Source organism: Anser cygnoides, chromosome 1, assembly GCF_040182565.1.
Source record: "Anser cygnoides isolate HZ-2024a breed goose chromosome 1, Taihu_goose_T2T_genome, whole genome shotgun sequence".
NCBI lineage: Eukaryota > Metazoa > Chordata > Aves > Anseriformes > Anatidae > Anser > Anser cygnoides.
In genome coordinates this window covers 100,065,071-100,082,244 of record NC_089873.1, presented here as the reverse complement: position 1 = coordinate 100,082,244, position 17,174 = coordinate 100,065,071, and the positions used below count along the sequence as shown (strand labels likewise).

The 17,174-nt window shown below is 42.4% G+C and overlaps 2 protein-coding genes across 3 annotated transcripts in view; one reads left to right on the top strand and one right to left on the bottom strand.

The window, feature by feature from the left end:
• GTF2E1 (general transcription factor IIE subunit 1) overlaps positions 1–2,578 on the bottom strand; it is a 55,267-nt gene extending 52,689 nt beyond the window's left edge. Inside the window, exon 1 of the mRNA XM_048047657.2 lies at positions 2,439–2,578. The gene's annotated coding sequence lies outside the window, so the exon portion shown is untranslated. The remainder of the gene's footprint in view (positions 1–2,438) is intronic.
• An 84-nt stretch (positions 2,579–2,662) lies between these two features.
• On the top strand, positions 2,663–16,918 carry RABL3 (RAB, member of RAS oncogene family like 3). Of its 2 annotated transcripts, XM_048047658.2 has the most exons (9): positions 2,663–2,797; positions 2,980–3,071; positions 4,250–4,379; positions 7,370–7,484; positions 9,431–9,581; positions 10,564–10,635; positions 11,214–11,280; positions 11,689–11,727; positions 14,336–16,918. In XM_048047658.2, exons 1-9 carry the CDS (start codon positions 2,752–2,754, stop codon positions 14,470–14,472), a joined length of 849 nt encoding a protein of 282 aa, XP_047903615.1. In that variant the 5' UTR covers positions 2,663–2,751; the 3' UTR covers positions 14,473–16,918. The 2 variants fall into 2 exon arrangements, with proteins under 2 accessions (XP_047903615.1, XP_047903616.1); XM_048047659.2 differs by lacking the exon at positions 11,214–11,280 and having other exon boundaries at positions 2,668–2,797.
• The last annotated feature ends 256 nt before the right edge of the window (positions 16,919–17,174 follow it).

The window sequence follows — 17,174 nt, the reverse complement described above, 5'->3', positions numbered from 1 at the left end:
AAACTGAAAACAAGTGGCCACGTGTATTACAGGGCTTACTACGTTTAATGAAAAACTGTGCTGCTGCACACAGAAAGGTTGAAAAGCCTGGCTAAAATTAGGTCATTTTCACCTAATCTTCTCACTCAAAATATATAGAACTTCACATAAGGCAACATGGTCAGACCATGAATGCAGAAATTCAAGAATTACATTGAGCCTGCATTCTTCATCACATTCGTCATCTACACCTCATATAACAGCAAGATATCAATAAATTAAAGGAATACCTACATGCACATATATATATATATACAAACAAATGTATTCAGAAGTACTTCTGATGAATATTACCACTAAAAAACTGTTTACAGTTGCACCTATAGACAATATGGAGTGCGCTGTTAACTGAAGGTGACACTTGGCAGATAGAATAACGAAGGTTTAGTTTTCTGTCACAGCTTAGGTCAAATTATTCTCTCTTATACAGAGAGAAGTCTTCCTCTTCCTTTGCTGCCTTCAGCTACAACCCAGCCCCCATTCCATGCTGACAGTTAGCTATTTACTTAGTGAGGTGAATAATTCTGATAAAAAGTGAAAACCTAGGGTATTTCAGACGGAGGGCATTGGGGAAAAGTTCCCAAACTGAATAATTTATGTTGCCAGACTAGAGCATATGCAAAGCAGACAGAAGGCAGCATGGCTAAGGATATGGAAGAGCGAGCCTTCACCAGGTGGTGGCAAAAAGAGATGAGATTGACTGGGTTCCAATGTGCAGCCACTAGTACATTTTAACCGTGGACATCACACTCACAATCTACACTGTTACTTGAACGTATACCAGCAGAAGTACATCTATTATTTTTGAGACTTCTCAGAATTGGTCCTCATCATCAAGTGGTAAGGCTTTCATTTTCTTAGAATGGAAAAAAAAAAAAAGAGCTTTTTACAAAAATATCAAACCTAAGTTGTGATTACACTAGAGTTCAGTGGGCTTAACCTAGCATTTCTTGGTAAGCTTCAGACTGGATGGAAGCAGTAATCCTCCTTCGTACCCTGTATTCAAGAGACCTGGAATACCATGCTTCTCAGCAAGAGAAATGCTGCGAGTGATATTGCCTGAGTTTCAGGAATTCCGCAAAGTAGCAACAATAATACAGGAAGGTATTAGCCTCAGAAAAGTTTTAGTTTCTCAGGGTGTATCAAACAGGTGTATATTCTGTGGACATAAGCAATAAAGAAGCAGAAACTAAATAATTACAAGATACTAGATTAGCTTTAATTCCTATAGCCTCTTGTTTGGAAGAATTTCCTAAAGTATCCTGCATGAATGTGACATGTAAGTAGCACCTTAAAGGGAGTGGTAGATAGGAATGAAACTCCTATCATTCCTTAATCCTGTCAGACAGATACTTGCTCCAGTCCCAAGCACATGGCTCTGTCTTCTCTCATGCCAGCTCTGCCACTTGCAATACCTTTCTGTGCACCAATTAAAGCACTCAAGGCAGGAAAATATCCTTCTTTTTCTTTTGCTAGGTTTGCTTTTCAACAGTGCAATTGACCGAATCTGCTAGTAGAAAAGTCTGACAAGCAACAGAGCCAGAAGTGAGAGGATGCCAGGGCAGGAAAGAGATCAGAGAAAAAATTCCCTTTCATGGTTGAAAGATATTAAATCATCTGTATTTGGTTAAGTTGTACATTAACTATGCGCTGATGAACACCTTTTTCATTATATTGATCTTTCTTATTTATTCTGAGCTAATTGTGATAATACAAGTTTAGCAGGTGAGGCAAATTTAACAGCTCACTGCCACTATGAGGTGTGATGCTCCCCTACTCCTCTGGGAAGCATCAAACTTGTGAGGCCAGAAGAAAATAAATGCACAAAGTATCTCGTTGACCTAGTGAACTGAATGGTTGCACGACACAGCCTCAGTCAATGGCCAAACCTGACAGAACAGAACAGGGTTAGAAATGGGCCTTCTGGCAGCAGCAGGCTGCTGACTCTCCAGAGCTGTGGCATCACCGGTTGCTCCTCAGCCTCCAGAAATGTCACAAATCCCAAATCGCACTGACCCAGCGCACAGACACAGACCCGAGCTCAGCAGAAACCCCCTTACGCTGCATCCTACCCTCCCCATTCTGTTACACGTGGGGTTTTAAACACCTCATTCCGGAGACCCCCTGCGAGATGAACGAGGGGCTCAGCAGGATAACCTAAGAGAAAAATTAAGGGGAAAAAAAAAAAGAAAAAAAACACATAAAAAAAACCACCACAGAGACCGCAAGAAGCGAGGCGGGCGCCGGCTGGGAGCCCGAGGCGAAGCAGGGGCCGGGGGCAGGCGCTCAGCCAGCTGAGGGGGGCGACCCCCGAGCCTCGGGGGAGGGCTCTGCCGACGGCGGGGCCCCCGGAGGACGGGTCGGAGCCGCGGCGAGGCCCGCCCGGGGCCGGCACTGACCTCCTGCGGCTGCCAGCTCTCCCTCCTCGCCGGGCGGCGCCTCCGCCGGCCGCGTCAGAGCCCTGCGCCCCCGGCGCGATAAGATGGCGCCCGGCGCGTCAACATGGCGCCCGGCCCCTCCACAACATGGCGCCTGGCCCGCACGCTCCCCCACCTCCCCCTCGGGCGAGCGGAGCCAATCGGAAGCGAGGACCGCGCCGGCTCCTCCAACAGCCAGCCAATGGAATGAGAGGAAGCGAAAGGGCGCGAGCAGCGATTGGCAGGCGGATGGGAGAAGGCGGGGCGCGGCGGCGCGGTTGCTAGGCAGACTAAGATGGCCGCGCTGGACAGGGTCAAGGTGCTGGTGCTGGGCGACTCCGGTGAGTGCGCCCACCCCCGGGGCGCCCCCCCCCCCCCTCCCGCCCGCTACCGCGGCGCATGCGCAGTGAGCCGCTGTCCCCCCCTCACCATGGGGCCGGCGGACGTTGGGGCCGTTAGGGCCGTTACCGGCGGCCGTTGGGTGCCGGCGCTGACCGGGCCCGTTTTCTTCGTGCCGTTGCAGGTGTGGGGAAGTCGTCGCTCGTGCACCTGCTGTGCCACAACCAGGTGCTGGGAAACCCGTCGTGGACGGTGGGCTGCTCGGTGGACGTCCGAGTAGGTGTCGGGCTGGGCCCCTCGCTAAGTAAAAGTTTAAAGGGTGAAGGAGTTTAAAGGGTGAAGGGCCACGGCTTTTATTTTCACCCTTTTTGTGTTCATTTCCACCTCAGGAAGAGCTGTGCTTCAAGGTTTTGTTTTGCTGAAAACAGTCCTTTGAAACAAAAAGCACTGAATAAGAAGAGGAGGTTGCTAAGAGTGAATTCACAGCAGCTCCTGGCTGCTGCGGCCACCAGCGCATTGCAGGTTGCCCAGTGGCCAGGTTAAGTCAGAAGGCACAGGACTTACCCAAGAAACAGTCAGAGCACCATTAAATTGTCAGCCCAACCCACTGGGGAAAAAAGCGTTAACTTGTTTTACTTGGAGGGTACAGAGCGTGACCTCTTGTGCTGTCTGCTCGTTGCAGAGGAATGAGGTTCTTCATCAAGAAGCTTTCAGCCCTACGTGGCATAGCAATAAACACTTTCATCCTTTATAATTTGCTGCATTCTCCTTGGAATGCTGTGACATAGGTTAGGAGCAGTCCCATGTTATTGCCTATGGGTTTCACCTCAAAGAATTCCAAAACATGTTTCCAAAATCTGGGGGAAGAAACACGGCAATCCATTTGGGGAGTAAACCAAAATTTGGTCTTGATTAATTCAGTTGAGATGGCAGTGAGAATTTGGGGAGGAAATTGATGCAGTGAGTTGGAATCCAGTGTGTCAATACGCTTAGTCCTGCAGTACTACCAGGCACATAGGTTTTAACAAGCACAAGAAGTCATGCCCTTGTCTTTACATCTGCTTTAGCAACGCACTCTTTCTAAGTACACCATGAGGCGTAAAGTCTGTTAATATCTGGGCGGAAAGAACTGACCCTGCTGGCTTGCCAAACTCCATCTCGTGGGAGAAAGAACTATGATAGCTACTGGCCACCGCTTGACTCAATCCATCCAGTCCCTTCCCACTTGAAAGGTTTGAAATTCTGTCGATATTAAAATTTGCAAATTTCTATCCATGCATCCCTTCCTTTGAGATACCAAGTTAAAGGTCTGGTGGTTCATCTGTATCACTAAAGTAGCGAATAAGAGATTGCAAACATAATAGTGCAGTATTTCACCTGAACATGAAAGCATTGTATGGCTTAACTTCTACAAGGTGATGTTGTGGTTATGTATGATGTGAATTTTCCACTAGATCCATGACTACAAAGAAGGGACTCCGGAAGAGAAGACGTACTATATTGAGCTGTGGGATGTTGGAGGTTCAGTGGGTAGTGCCACTAGTGTAAAAAGCACACGAGCAGTATTTTATAACTCACTGAATGGTAAGTTTGCTTGGTGTAAATCTTTTTTCTGTGTCTTTTTCTGTTAAGAGCTCTCTCTTGGTTCTGGAGCAGGACTCCTTTAAGTCTGGCTGAGGGCTATCCTGTTCTTTTTTCTGATTCCAGTACGTTTATACAAGAAAGAAACTGATGCCATTCTTAGAGAGAATTTATGGATTCAGTTTTAAACTGGAAAGCTATTTTATGCAAACCTGTACAAATGAGCTTCGTCCACCTTTCCCTTCAGTCTTGTGCAGCTGGTGCAATAGGGAGTCTTTGAAGTTGTGGTGGTGTCCTTTCCAGCTATGCTTGCAGACATAAAAGGCTGCCTTCACCTTTCCAGGCCTGATAGACATACAGAAATATCATCAATATTTTCTCGCCTGTTCAGTTCCAAAACCTATAGCTGAGAAACATTTCAATTTATGATATGGTATGAACTTGAATTTATGGTAGGAACTTTGATAGTTATATCCCACTCTGACAAATTTGAACTGTTCTTCCATAAGATTGCAATATTCTGATAACCATCTTGCCCTCTGCTCATCCAGTTTGCCAAGTTACTTTTTAGTACTTGAATCTTGCAACTTGCTGATGATGGAAAGTAATATTTTATTCCATTGAAAGGATGGCATCCCTGACTTTGAGGTACTGAGTTAAAGGTCTGGTGGTTCATCTGAACCACTAAAGTAGGGAATAAGAGATTATAAACATAATAGTGCAGTATTTCAGTTGTTATTTTTGGCATCCATGAGTAGTTCACCAAAAATCAATGTATGCAAGATTAACATCCGCTTCTGAAAATCTGCCTCAAATATTGTGATTCTTTGTTCCTCATAATTTGAGGACCTTCAATAATGAGTTAAGCCATACAATAAACATTTTTGCTCTGTGCTTGTTTAAGTAGCTATTTCTTCCTCTTTTCGAGGGGGAAAACTGTGTGTAGGTATCTCTTACTTATATTGTTAACCAGACCTCTCTAAATAAGATTTGAGTTGATTTGTGCTCACAAAGTAAGCCTTGTTGGTACATGAAAAAGATGGATTTCTTCTTGACACAGAATTCACAGTGTGCCAGCCTGTGTGGGTCAGACTTGGAAATATCCTAGAACAGCACATTAGGAGATGAAATTTCAAAGTTATGTATCTGAGCTATAATTGATGAAGTTATTAAAATAGAGTTATTTATCTCCACTGCCCAAAAGATAGTATTAGCCAGCTCGCGTATGAAAACCGTTGGCGTCGGTAGTTAGCCTTGGCTCTGGTTTCTTTCATTAGATAAATTCTTTCATTAGAGCTTGTCTCACAAATTGCCAGTTTGACCTGATGTAAGAAGAGAAGATGAATGCGTTCCCTCTGCCTGACTGCATGTCCTTTCTAGGCTTGCGGTGATCTGAAAAACCTGACATCAAAAGATGGTTAATGTTTGGTTGTGGCAGTGTCTGTGCAGACTGTCAGGGAGACCTGGTTGTTTCGAGGTCAGATACAGTTTACTCTTCATTTGATCACAGATCTTCAGCTTCAGTGTCCCTGCCTCCGCTGCATGGATTGTGGTAGTCTAAGACAATGAAAATGCAGCAAGGCTGCGGCTCGCAGACCTTTATGTGGGAGGAACGTATCCTTGAGTGGTCATTGGTCCTGTCCACTCTTCCTTGATGTTGACAGTCTTTTCTGCTGGTGCAACTCTCTGTGTAAGTTTTCAGTGAAACAGATAAGGGAACTGACCTATCAAAAACACAGCTGGGGAAGACTGTCAGGAGGTGGGGCATGTTTCTCACAGCAATGCAGCAATGCCTCTCAGTCTGTTGCCATAGGCCAGGTTACGTTGTGTCATGCTTTTTCTCACTGTGCTGGGGATGGGCACATGGTTTAGTTGCCTTTTTATGCCCTTACTGAGATAAATGCTTCGAAGTAGGGATATGGTTGTGACATGCTAGGAACTCTCATAGCAGTGAGTCTCTGTGCACAGTGACGTGGGGTGGCAGAAAATGCGTGTGGAAATGTGGTTTGTTTTTAGTGTATACAGTGGGTGATATCTTTGGGTGTTGAGATTAAATGAAAGAATTAAAAAATTACAATTAAAAATAATAAAATAAACATTAAATTAACGTTTTCTACATCTGTGGGGTGTGAGGTGTTTTGAGAACAAACCCCCGATGAAGATAAAAGGTATAATGCCATTTTGTCCTTGAATTAATGATGGTTTAAAGTCTAGAGGAAGTGGGAGCATTCCACAGGTTGCAGAAGGTGCGAATAAATAGAAGAAATTTGCTAGCAGGAGTTGGTAATTGAGTTAGGAACTGTGGTCAGAAGTGGGCGTCTGTTAATAGTACAGCTAGATTTGTCTGGCAGTTTTCCTGTTTCAGAATTTACATTTTGAAGGATTGTAGTAATGAAAAATGACGGAAGCTATAATGCATGACATCATATTAATTCATATTTAACTAGTAGCCTTTTGGTGGACCGTGAAAGTTTGTCTGTTTTCCCCTTGGGTACCTCCCCAGGTACTTGGCATCAGTTTTTGAAAATGCAGGAAAGCAACAGTGCTCTGTAAACCCTTCAAAAAAAAAAAAAAAAAAAAAAAGAAACAGCCTTTAGACTTCTTAGATGGTGTGACAAAAAAAAATGTTTACTAATTACACAAAACAGAGAAAGGCTGAATTCTCTGCTGCAGTGGTAGAGTTTGGGTATCCTTAGGACTCAATGAAGCAGAATCAGGGAATGCCTGCAAACCTCTTATGGGTTAAACCTGAGATGGCTGTTCTTTTCCTCCTTTCATGAGGTTTTTTCTCTTAGCTCTTATTCAATACATGATAAGCAGCTTTAAAAAAACAGTTGCATCCTGATATTGTCAGCTTTACTCATTTATTTTACCGATTATACTTCTCTTTCTTGATTCTCAGATATCTAGGAACCTGCAGATGTCATTTTCTGAAGATAAGAAAAAAATATGTATCATTAAATAACATCTTGCTACCTACTCTTTCACTTCAGGGATAATTTTAGTGCATGACTTAACCAACAAGAAATCATCCCAGAATTTGTATCGCTGGACCTTGGAAGCACTCAACAGAGATGTTGCTCCAACGGGAGTTCTTGTGACAAATGGGTGAGTGAAAAACATACGTGCACGATTAAGACACAGTAATTCCAGGCTGTTACGGAAGTCTTTGTTCATCCCTAAGGCTACTTGAAAACCACACAATGTTTGGTGTGTCTGAACTTTTAATAAAGAAATAAAAAAATAGGGGAGTATCAAAGAATATTGCTGTTCTTTTCTTTTCACACTGCTGATCAGGCCATTCTGTTGGTAGCTTCCCAAACAGTAGATCTTGCTTTAAGGAAAAAGATGTTTACTGTGTCTTTCATTTGTTTGAGGCTTCTGTGAGAGTAGGTCCATTCCCTGATACCTGAAGGCTTGTATGTCTGTACCGAGAGATGCAAAGCACTTGTACAGTAAGTATCATGGGATGGCTGGTCTCTGTTCCGAAACCCTGCCCTTCAATGCACCCAGACCAAGGAAGTTCACTTTTTGAGGGGTGGGAGTGATTTCAGGAGTGTGCCAAAAAAAAAGAGCTTGAAGAACGCTGCATAAAGAGCACTTTAATAATTAGCTTTACAACATCTTGTCAAGTATGCCCTCTTGTTATCTCTGTGCTCCCGTTATACACATAATCAGGGAGGTTTTCAGATCATTGATAAACCACATGCATGAGCAGGAATGCAACGGGCAGCTTTCTGGGGAAGAATCAATTATTTATGCCTGTGCTGGTGCACAGGTGCTTCTGTAGAAACATGGGAGAAGGGAAAGACAGGGTTTGCATTATGTAAACTGAAAATTTCTCCAGTTTTTCTACAGAAAGATTTTTCACAACTTTTTTAATTTTCAAAAGCTTCACTTCTGTCAGGGACGGATGCTCAGGCCCTTAGCAAACACTTGATCAAGTTGTTATTACTTGTAAAGTTACTTTCTGTAAGGTTTGGTTTCGGTAAAAATGAAAGGCATCCTAAGGGCAATGGTTGGAACTTGGACTTGTAATGACATTTAATTAAAATACTATTAATTTTATATAGGCTATCTTTGATCATTATTCATATCCAAATCAAAGCTTGCTGGTATTCAGCTTGTAGTGGCTACCTTTACTTAAATATAGAATCACAGAATCAATAAGGTTGGAAAAGACCTCCAAGATCATCTGGTCCAACCATCACCCTACTAAACCATGTCTCTAAGCGCCCAGCCTTTCCTTGAACACCCCCAGGGACAAAGACTCCACCACCTCCCTGGGCAACCTGTTCCAACACCTGGCTGCTCTTTCTGAGAAGCAATGTCTCCCCATTTCCAGCCTAAGCTTCTCCTGGTGCTACTTGAGGCCATTCCCTCTAGTCCCGTCACTAGTTATCTGTGAGAAGAGGCCAACCCCCAGCTCCTCACACCTTCCTTTCAGGTAGCTGTAGAGGGCAATGAGGTCTCCACTGAGCCTTCTCTTCTCCAGACTAAACAGCCCCAGTTCCCTCAGCTGCTCCTCATCAGACTTGTGTTCCAGGCCCTTCACCAGCTTCGTAGCCCTTCTCTGGAAGAAGTTAGTAATGTGACACCTCAGAAGTGTCATTCAACCTGCTTTAACATGGAATGTGTTTCACAGTTGCAATTTATTTCATTGCCCTACCTTAAAAACTCTATATTAAGGAACTTTGGTTGGTCAGACAGAGTTGCCAGCTTCCTGCTCTGTCTTTGATGGCCATGTATGCTTGGTACAGTACTGGAATTCCTGTTTCTTTCCTGCTTGTGTAAATTATCTAGCATTTTTCTGACCTGCAGTTCTATGCAGAGAAGAAATCCAATCATGTTTTTTTCTCTTTTCTTTCAGTTTCTGTGTAGAGCGTTAGATGTAGAAACCCTTCCTTAATTTACAGATAGAGCATGTTCTCACTTAAATAAATAATGTTCCGTAAATTACACTTACTTGAAAGGGTTGGGGAATCTGATGGTGCCCCTGTGCCCACTTAGATGACCATCACTCCATTCGGGATTGTATTTATTTCCTTCAACAGTGACTATGACCGTGAACAGTTTGCTGATAACCAGATTCCACTGCTGGTAATAGGAACTAAGCTGGACCAGATCCCAGAAACTAAGCGTAATGAAGTTTTGACCAGAACAGCTTTCTTGGCTGAGGATTTCAATGCTGAAGAGATAAATTTGGTTAGTATCCTTGTCACCAATGTTGTTTTTCTTTTTAAATGGGAGTGATTCTGATTTTTTTGTTAAGTAGAGATGTTGTTACAAAAATTGGGCTTCTAGTGATTTTCTCAGTAGTGCTGGAGTCATGCACATTTTGATCATTTGTCTCAGTTACTTGATGCAATGATAGCCTTTGTTTCACTACAGGGAGGTAGAGGGGGTTAGATAAGGTCACCGAAGCTTGGAATCAATGGCTGGGGTTTAAATGTTCCCTTTCTTGGTTTTGACCCAAAGTATTTTTGAATGAAACGTCAAGACCCTATTACTTATTTCTGTATATGTATATATAACACGTGTATATATGTGTGGTGTGGGTTAACCCCATTAGGCAGCTAAGTTGTTCGCTCACTCCCACCCAGTGGAATGAGGGGGAGAATCAGAAGGATTAAAGTGAGGAAACTCGTGGGTTGAAGTAAAGACAGTTTAACAGGTTAAGCAAAAGCTGTGCATGCAAGCAAGGCAAAATAAGGAATTCAATCATTACTTCCCCTCAGCAGGCAGATGGTCGGCCACTTCAAGGAAAGCAGGACTTTATCATGCATAGTGGTTACTTGGGAAGACAAATGGCATGTCTCCTAACATCACTGCTTTCCTCCTCCTTTCCCAAAGCTTTTATGGCTGAGCATAACGTCCTGTGGTATGGGATGTCCCTTTGGCCAGCTGGGGTCAGCCGTCCCAGCTGTGTCTCCTCCCAGCTTCTTGCCCACCTCCAGCCTGCTTGCGGGTGGAGCGATGTGAGGAATGGAAAGGCTACATGCTGTGTGAGCACTGTTCAGCAATAGCCACAACATTGGTGTTACCAACACTGTTTTGGTCTCAAATTCAAAACATATCACCATGCAAGCTTGACTGTATGTGCATGTTTGGGGGAAAATGGTATGTTGATTTCCATGTGTATGGCTTCCTTGCATTGATTTCCGTGTGATTGGTTTGTTGGTTCTAGGATTGCACCAATCCTCGTTACTTGGCGGCAGGTTCTTCCAACGCTGTCAAGCTAAGCAGATTTTTTGATAAGGTAAGTCAAGTCAATTAGATAGGTTTTATTGTTCTATATATTGAACACTGTCTGATGTCATCACGGAACAATAGTAAGGTATTCCTCTCACATTCTGCTTCTTGTGTTGGTTCAAGCTAGGTATGGGCAAGCTGAAGACTGGTCTGCTCTTGGAGACCACTGGAAAGTAGCTGATTCACTTGAAAGTTTGATTTTTGATCTATACAGAGCAATGCAGAAGAACTCACAACTCTGCAAAGACACTCTGCATATGCTTTTGGAGTCTTTTGGCAGGCCAGAGGGCTTGCAGTGTGCTGAAGTAGTAATGTGGGGAGTTACAGGACTCTGGTGAGCTCTGTTGCTCCTCATTAAAGCAAACTTCAGGAATGTAGAAACTTTGCACATTCCTCTTCTGCACAGGAGAGCATCAAGGCCTACTGTGAAAATGACAGGAGTGCTTTAAGGCACTTTGCATTCCCTGTGGAGCAGATCAGTGCCTGTAACAGATCATTCTTTAAAAAGAGGAAATTTGGCCTGGATTTTATTTGGAGGAGGGTGCAGACTGTACAAAGTGAGACAGGTCGCTTTTTGATTCTTAGATTGATGGTGCTGGCTCCATAGGTGCCCTTCGACACAGACAGTGTGTGCATCATTCTCAGAGACCAAGTAAGGCTGCCTTGTGTCAAACATCACCTAATGCCTGGGGGGCAACAGCAGAACGAGCTTCTGCTAGTGCTCAAAACCTCTGCACCTGCAGAGAGGGGTGGGAATAACATTGCCTCCAATGCAACAAGGAGACACCAAAGTCCCCCACTGCTAAACGAGGGCTAATTTAATTAGGTGTATAGAAGTTGAGGATAACCCAACTTTACTAGGAATGACTGGAGGTGGTAACTCCTTCTATGTGTAACAGAGCATTGCACTTGAAGCAATAGGTCCCGGGCAAGGGGCTTGGGTTCAGACTTCTCCCCAGTTAGTCATGAGTTTCAGTGCTCAGGTGTGAAGCGTTGGTTAGAATCTGAGGTTATGCATATGTTGTGCCTGCTAAGATCATTCTCTCACTGTTTTCCCCAGGTCATAGAGAAGAGATACTTCTTAAGAGATGGCAGTCAGGTTTGTAGTTTTTTCATACTTTTTTGTTTTGTTTTTCCCTGTGTCATGTGAACTGCTGATGGAGGCTGTTTTTAAACCATGGGCTTCGTGTGACTTAAATGCTAATCTATGCTGGTTGTTGAGTTTTTAAATCTGTGGGAGCACAGCTGCTTTGGATAGGAAGAAAAATGCCTGACTTCTGTCAGCTGAAATATGTGTCTGTAATGTGATCAGCAGTGCAGTAAGTATGCTAACCTAGTAGAGGTAGAATGGGCAAATAAGATCTCTTTCAGATCTCTCAGCTTCAAGCTGCCTGTTTACATGTTTAGGCCAGAGATGCTGTCTTGAAGGTCAATGAAAAAGCATTTTTGCACAGCTAGAACTAGCATTATATGCTTTGTACAGGTAGTTATCATAGAGCGTGTGGAACCACAGGAAAAACAGCAGTATGATACCAGCATGTGATTCATTCCTAAACGGTTAAATGAACTGTTTTCAGTGCAGTTGGTGAAGAACAAGAGAAGTGACTCTCTTGATTTGGGCAGGTCACTTTCAAGTTTTTGTTGCCCCAGTTTTTCCATGCATTGCCTTCCATATAGGGAATAGTGAGGTTCCACTCATCACATCTGTGAGGTGCTTGCAAATTAGAGTGAATAGCACCAATGAAATGCAATCAAATGTATCACAAAGTGTAGCTGTGCTGAAGCCCCTTACGGCTAGTGAAAAAAAAATCTGGAATTACAAACTGATTACTTCCTATGAGTGTGTTCTTACGCGTTTTAGTAATAAATTTGCTTTTTCCTGTTTGAGTTCTGCAAGATTGCTTTTTTTCCTCCCCTTTCCTCTCCTCCTCTCATCCTAGAGAAAGGAAGTCTCTGTTTCATGGGGATAATAGCTTAATGCAGAAATCTGCTTGTGCGCTGGTTGTCTTTGATGCATGACGTAAGATTTTTGTTTTCTTATTTGATCACTTTTAGTGGCTATCCAGAGATTAACTTTATATTCCTTATGGCCTCATGCCAAAGATTACAGCCTGCTGATTGCTACTTTCATCTGCCTCTCTGACAACAGCTCTAAAGCTTAAAACAAATCTTAAGCAGAGGGCAGTCATATTTAAAGAGACAAAATCCAAATTGGAACTGGAGATTTCAATGTAACCTCATGAAGTTATTAGCAGAAGTGATCTGTTTAATGTAGATCTTATGAATCTGTTTCTGGGTTTTCTACAATAGGTTTCTTCAATCACTTGCGTTCTGGGGTACTTTTATTATAGAATTCCTCAGGATGAATTGAATGATAAGTTTCAAATTGCTTGTAGCAGTGGCCTCAATCAGATCTCATATAAATAAATAATTGTTACTCTTAATTACTGATTTTAATATTAAAAATGCTAAAGCAACTAAGTTTTTAGCTCTGGTGTCTTGCTACTTTTGAGTTATAATGATTTCATTTTTCCTGTTTTGAATTCTCAGAGCAATTTAGACTAGTTGAACCTGTGTGCAAAACTGCCTGGCTTCTCTTAGAGTTGATTGCTTTTCAGGCTTGAACAAAATAATTCTTGGATGAATACCTTGCATATCTGTTTGTGTTTTAGGTCTGAAAATCCTAACTAAAATTTAATTGTGTTTCTGTAGTGGGCTTTTATTTTGAATAAGCTCATTAGCTTCCTCAGTTTACCAGTGAGGTGTGTAACCTACACAATCTGCTTTGTATTGTGAATTACATTCTCTTCCCGTATCATCCATACATGCCCGTATTCTGGCATGATCTGTATGGTTGGCCAACCCCTTCCATTTTAATTTACTATATCTCCTATCAGAATATGGATGCGCTTACTGAGTCTGCTGTTTCTGCTTATGTGTAGTTAGACATAGAAGTTATTCTGGACTGTTATCACCGTTTTGTGAAGCCACCAATAGGACAGCCATCTAACACAGTATTAGAGACCAATGTATCCCTTTCTTTCAGGGTGCACTGAATTGCAAATATGTTTGAAATACCATTAAGCCAGAGAAGCTTCTGATGGTTTTGAGTAGATTTTTTTTTTGTAAGCAGTTATTGTCACAGTGTAAGCAGTATATACAGATAGGCTGTGAAAATAGGAGTGCTAATCCTCTGCATTGTTGCAGCCATTTCTATTCTGATGGCTTTCTCTAAGCCTTCACCATTTGATAAAACTGTACTTTCAATTACCAGTGAAGTACTGCTGTCTCAGGTTAGACAGCATTAAGTATCAACAGTTGTTTAATGGAATGTAGTAATAATATTTTACAGTTTCAAAAATGAGTGGAGGAGAGATTCTTTTATGCATTTGAATCTGGGGCAAAATACAGACTTTGGAGTCTTTAATTAACTGGTTTAAGATTTTCCCGAGAAATCAAGGCTTTCATTTTAAACCTTGCCAAAAGAGCCTTGAGGACAAAAGCCACAGGACAAAAGATCTATGCTCCAGTTTTACCTCTTGTTTAATTGATGGTGCTCCTCTCGCAGTAAGGTAGCATTTTAGTCCTGATTCTGGAGACAGCGTGGAAGAGGAATGCATTGTTGCAGTTGGCTTGGTAACAGGCGCATGAATATGGTCTAGAGGGAGCTCCTGCTGATTCTGATGACGTATCTTTTCTGTCTCTAGATTCCTGGCTTCTCGGAAAGAAAGAGGTTTGGAGGAGGAACGCTGAAGAGCCTTCATTACGACTGAACATTGAAGGAGAAGTGGAAGATGACTTCTCTGAGTTTCTGACCACATTCCCATTCCCACTGGATGCTTAAAGACAATAATTCTTATGTCAAGCAGAATAAAATGAAATCATGCTTTGGCTGGGTAGACTGCCGAAGCTACTCTTGCTGGAAAAGACTTGAAGACTTTCCAGAAATCTAATTTGAAACGTAGAGTCTTTCTTAGGATTGCAGGCCGTCTGGAGATATGGGAACATTTGGGGAAAGTGTGCAATAAATTCAGTGCCTCCCACACTGCTGTGGGAAACTATCATGCATAGCACATATATTTGACATCTTTTTCTCTATTTTGGAAGCTTATGGACAATCTTTGCATTGAATTTCATTCGTCTTACCTCTAACAGAAAGATGACACTGAATGGGCTTCTCATTTGCAGTAAAGTGAACAAAACAAGTGAGCAAAATGTAAGAACGGGTAAGGAATGGTCTGGAAAATAATAGAACACCATTACTAAATGAATGGTGTTGTCTTACCTGAAACGCACTATTCAGCCCTATATAACAGAAGGGATAAAAGCAATAGGTGAGAGATGAAAAAGGATTCGAAGCCTAAAAAAATCACAAGTGGAAAACAAGTGATATTAATTCTGCTGCTTAAATTCAAATGGTTTACTTTGGAGAGGAAAAAGTGAATCGGGTTCTCCTGTTTTTCTGTTCAAACTTGAGTGTCTTGTTGTTCTTAAGTTAAAAGGCAATACAATGAAACATGCTGGAAAAAGTGTGGTCTTATACAGTGCTTATGTGGAACATATGCGACATGGTCTTACTGAGCCTGAACACTCAGTAGGTTCAGAAAACACGAAATATAAGAACATCCAGTGCTGAATTAGAATGGATAGAAATTTAAAAGGGATACAAAGCCCTTTAAAAAGTGTAAAATGAGTATGGTTAGAAAGTAAGTTATTTGATAAGATGTTTCCTTTTCATATTTAGTGCTAAGGACACAGGACTGTCCACTTGGGGTGGTCTCATCTACTGTGGAAGCTGCTTCCAAAATAGCCCAAGCTCCCCAGGATTACATGGAGTGGTGAAAGCCTGATTCCTGGCAGTTTCTTCTTTCCCTTTCCTTTCCACTCGTTTCTCATAGTCACTGCTAATGGTTAAGCCTCTGGCAAAGGCTAACTAGGAGCTGGAGTTAGATATAATTACAGATTAATAATAAATGGAAGTAGGAGAAAGTAAAAAGCTGGTGTGAAAATGACAGTGAGCTGAGTTCTGCAGTCTCCAGATTACATCTGCCTGCAGCTCTTCCCTAGCAGCTGCTTGGAAATAAATGGAAAGCTGCCTATTGCCACTAATCAGGACAAAAATGACAGCTAGGTGCACCAGTCAAGCTTACTAAAAATATGGATACTTTACTTTTCCTTAGGCCATTTCCAGAAAGGTCTCAGAACATTTGCAAATGTGAGTGCATTAAGCTTTTAGATGCCTGTATGAAATACGTTATTAGTTTACACTTACTTTATGGCCAAGGAAAATAAGGTAGCAAAATATTGTTAGCAGAAAACTCATGTCTGAGCTATGCAGCTCATGACAGCACGAATGTCTGTCTCTCTTTCTTTGACAATGAAAGCTGAAATTATTTTCTCAAGGTCAGATTCTGTCTCGTGGAGCTCTGAAGTCCCTCCTGTTACCAAGGAGCTGTAGAGGACGTCAAGAAAGCTAGGCCTGTTTTCTCCTTCACCCTGTAGCTTTAAGAGAATTGAGTGTTGCAGAGTAAGGAAGGCTGTTCAGTTGAAGGTGCTGCATGAAGCAACGGTTGCACAGGTCTTTGATATGGAAGCAGCAGCTTTCCAAAGCAGCTTTTGCTCTTCACTTAATAAAAAAGGAGCATTGCTTAGCATGCTGTAGGGTAAGCTCTAGTTGCAACTTACCTGTGTTTGAGTGTTTCACTCCTGAGCCTCCACAAAGAAGAAACAAAGCCATAGTGTGAGAAACCTTGTGATGGTCAGGATGCATAGGTCCTGTGTGTCAGTGGGACTGAAGGTTATGACAATCAGGATGTAGGGGCAAATTAGAAGTAAATACTCTTGTGGTAGAAGGGAGAGAAGATAAAGGACCAGTACTGAGGAAAAATACGGAGCATGTGGGCAAGCAGTAGAAGGTTAGCAGGTTGACAGTTTTCTTGAGGCTGTGGCTCCTGCTGGAGCTGAGCTACATTTGTCTGGGCTCACTCATCCAGCTGTGAGCCATAAAACTCAGTCTGGCCTGAAAATCTCCGAACACCAGTTTAAAATTGTCACCCAAAAGAGCTGTGTTCATCTTCCTCCCAAATATTCATCGTCCAGGCCAGGTTATTTCCATCCACTGTTGAACTGACTTGCTGCATGGTGTGACAAGTGACTTCATGGTCAGTCTTGCTGTCTCCTCTGCAAAGTGAAGGATGCTTCCCTGGAGGCATGGCTCTGATGTATCTGTTTATCAAACTGTAGTGCTTTCGATACATTGGGAATTAAAGAATTTACCTTTTTGTATTTTAGTCTGGATGTTTCACTTAAAGAAAATGAGAAACAAAGTTGTTCCAAGCCGTTTTGTGTTGTCAAAACATTTATTCTGATATCACCACCCTTAACTCTGCCAGGCCATAAATAAATCTAAACTTCAATACAGTTAATTTTAATGCACTGAAATCCTTTAGAAATCTGTCATTTGGATATAATTCTAAAGGGCAAAGGCTAAATTTCTGTGCTGTTCTCTGTCAGTAGCCCTGAAAAATGATTGCAGACCCATGTGAC

What these genes read in the sequence shown, in the direction of transcription:
- RABL3 (XM_048047658.2), top strand. Translation starts at nt 2,752, where the DNA reads ATGGCCGCGCTGGACAGGGTCAAGGTGCTGGTGCTGGGCGACTCCG. An exon ending in ATTTTATAACTCACTGAATG is followed by an intron (nt 4,380 to 7,369) that starts GTAAGTTTGCTT and finishes CTTTCACTTCAG; the next exon opens with GGATAATTTTAGTGCATGAC. An exon ending in ATGCTGAAGAGATAAATTTG is followed by an intron (nt 9,582 to 10,563) that starts GTTAGTATCCTT and finishes TGTTGGTTCTAG; the next exon opens with GATTGCACCAATCCTCGTTA.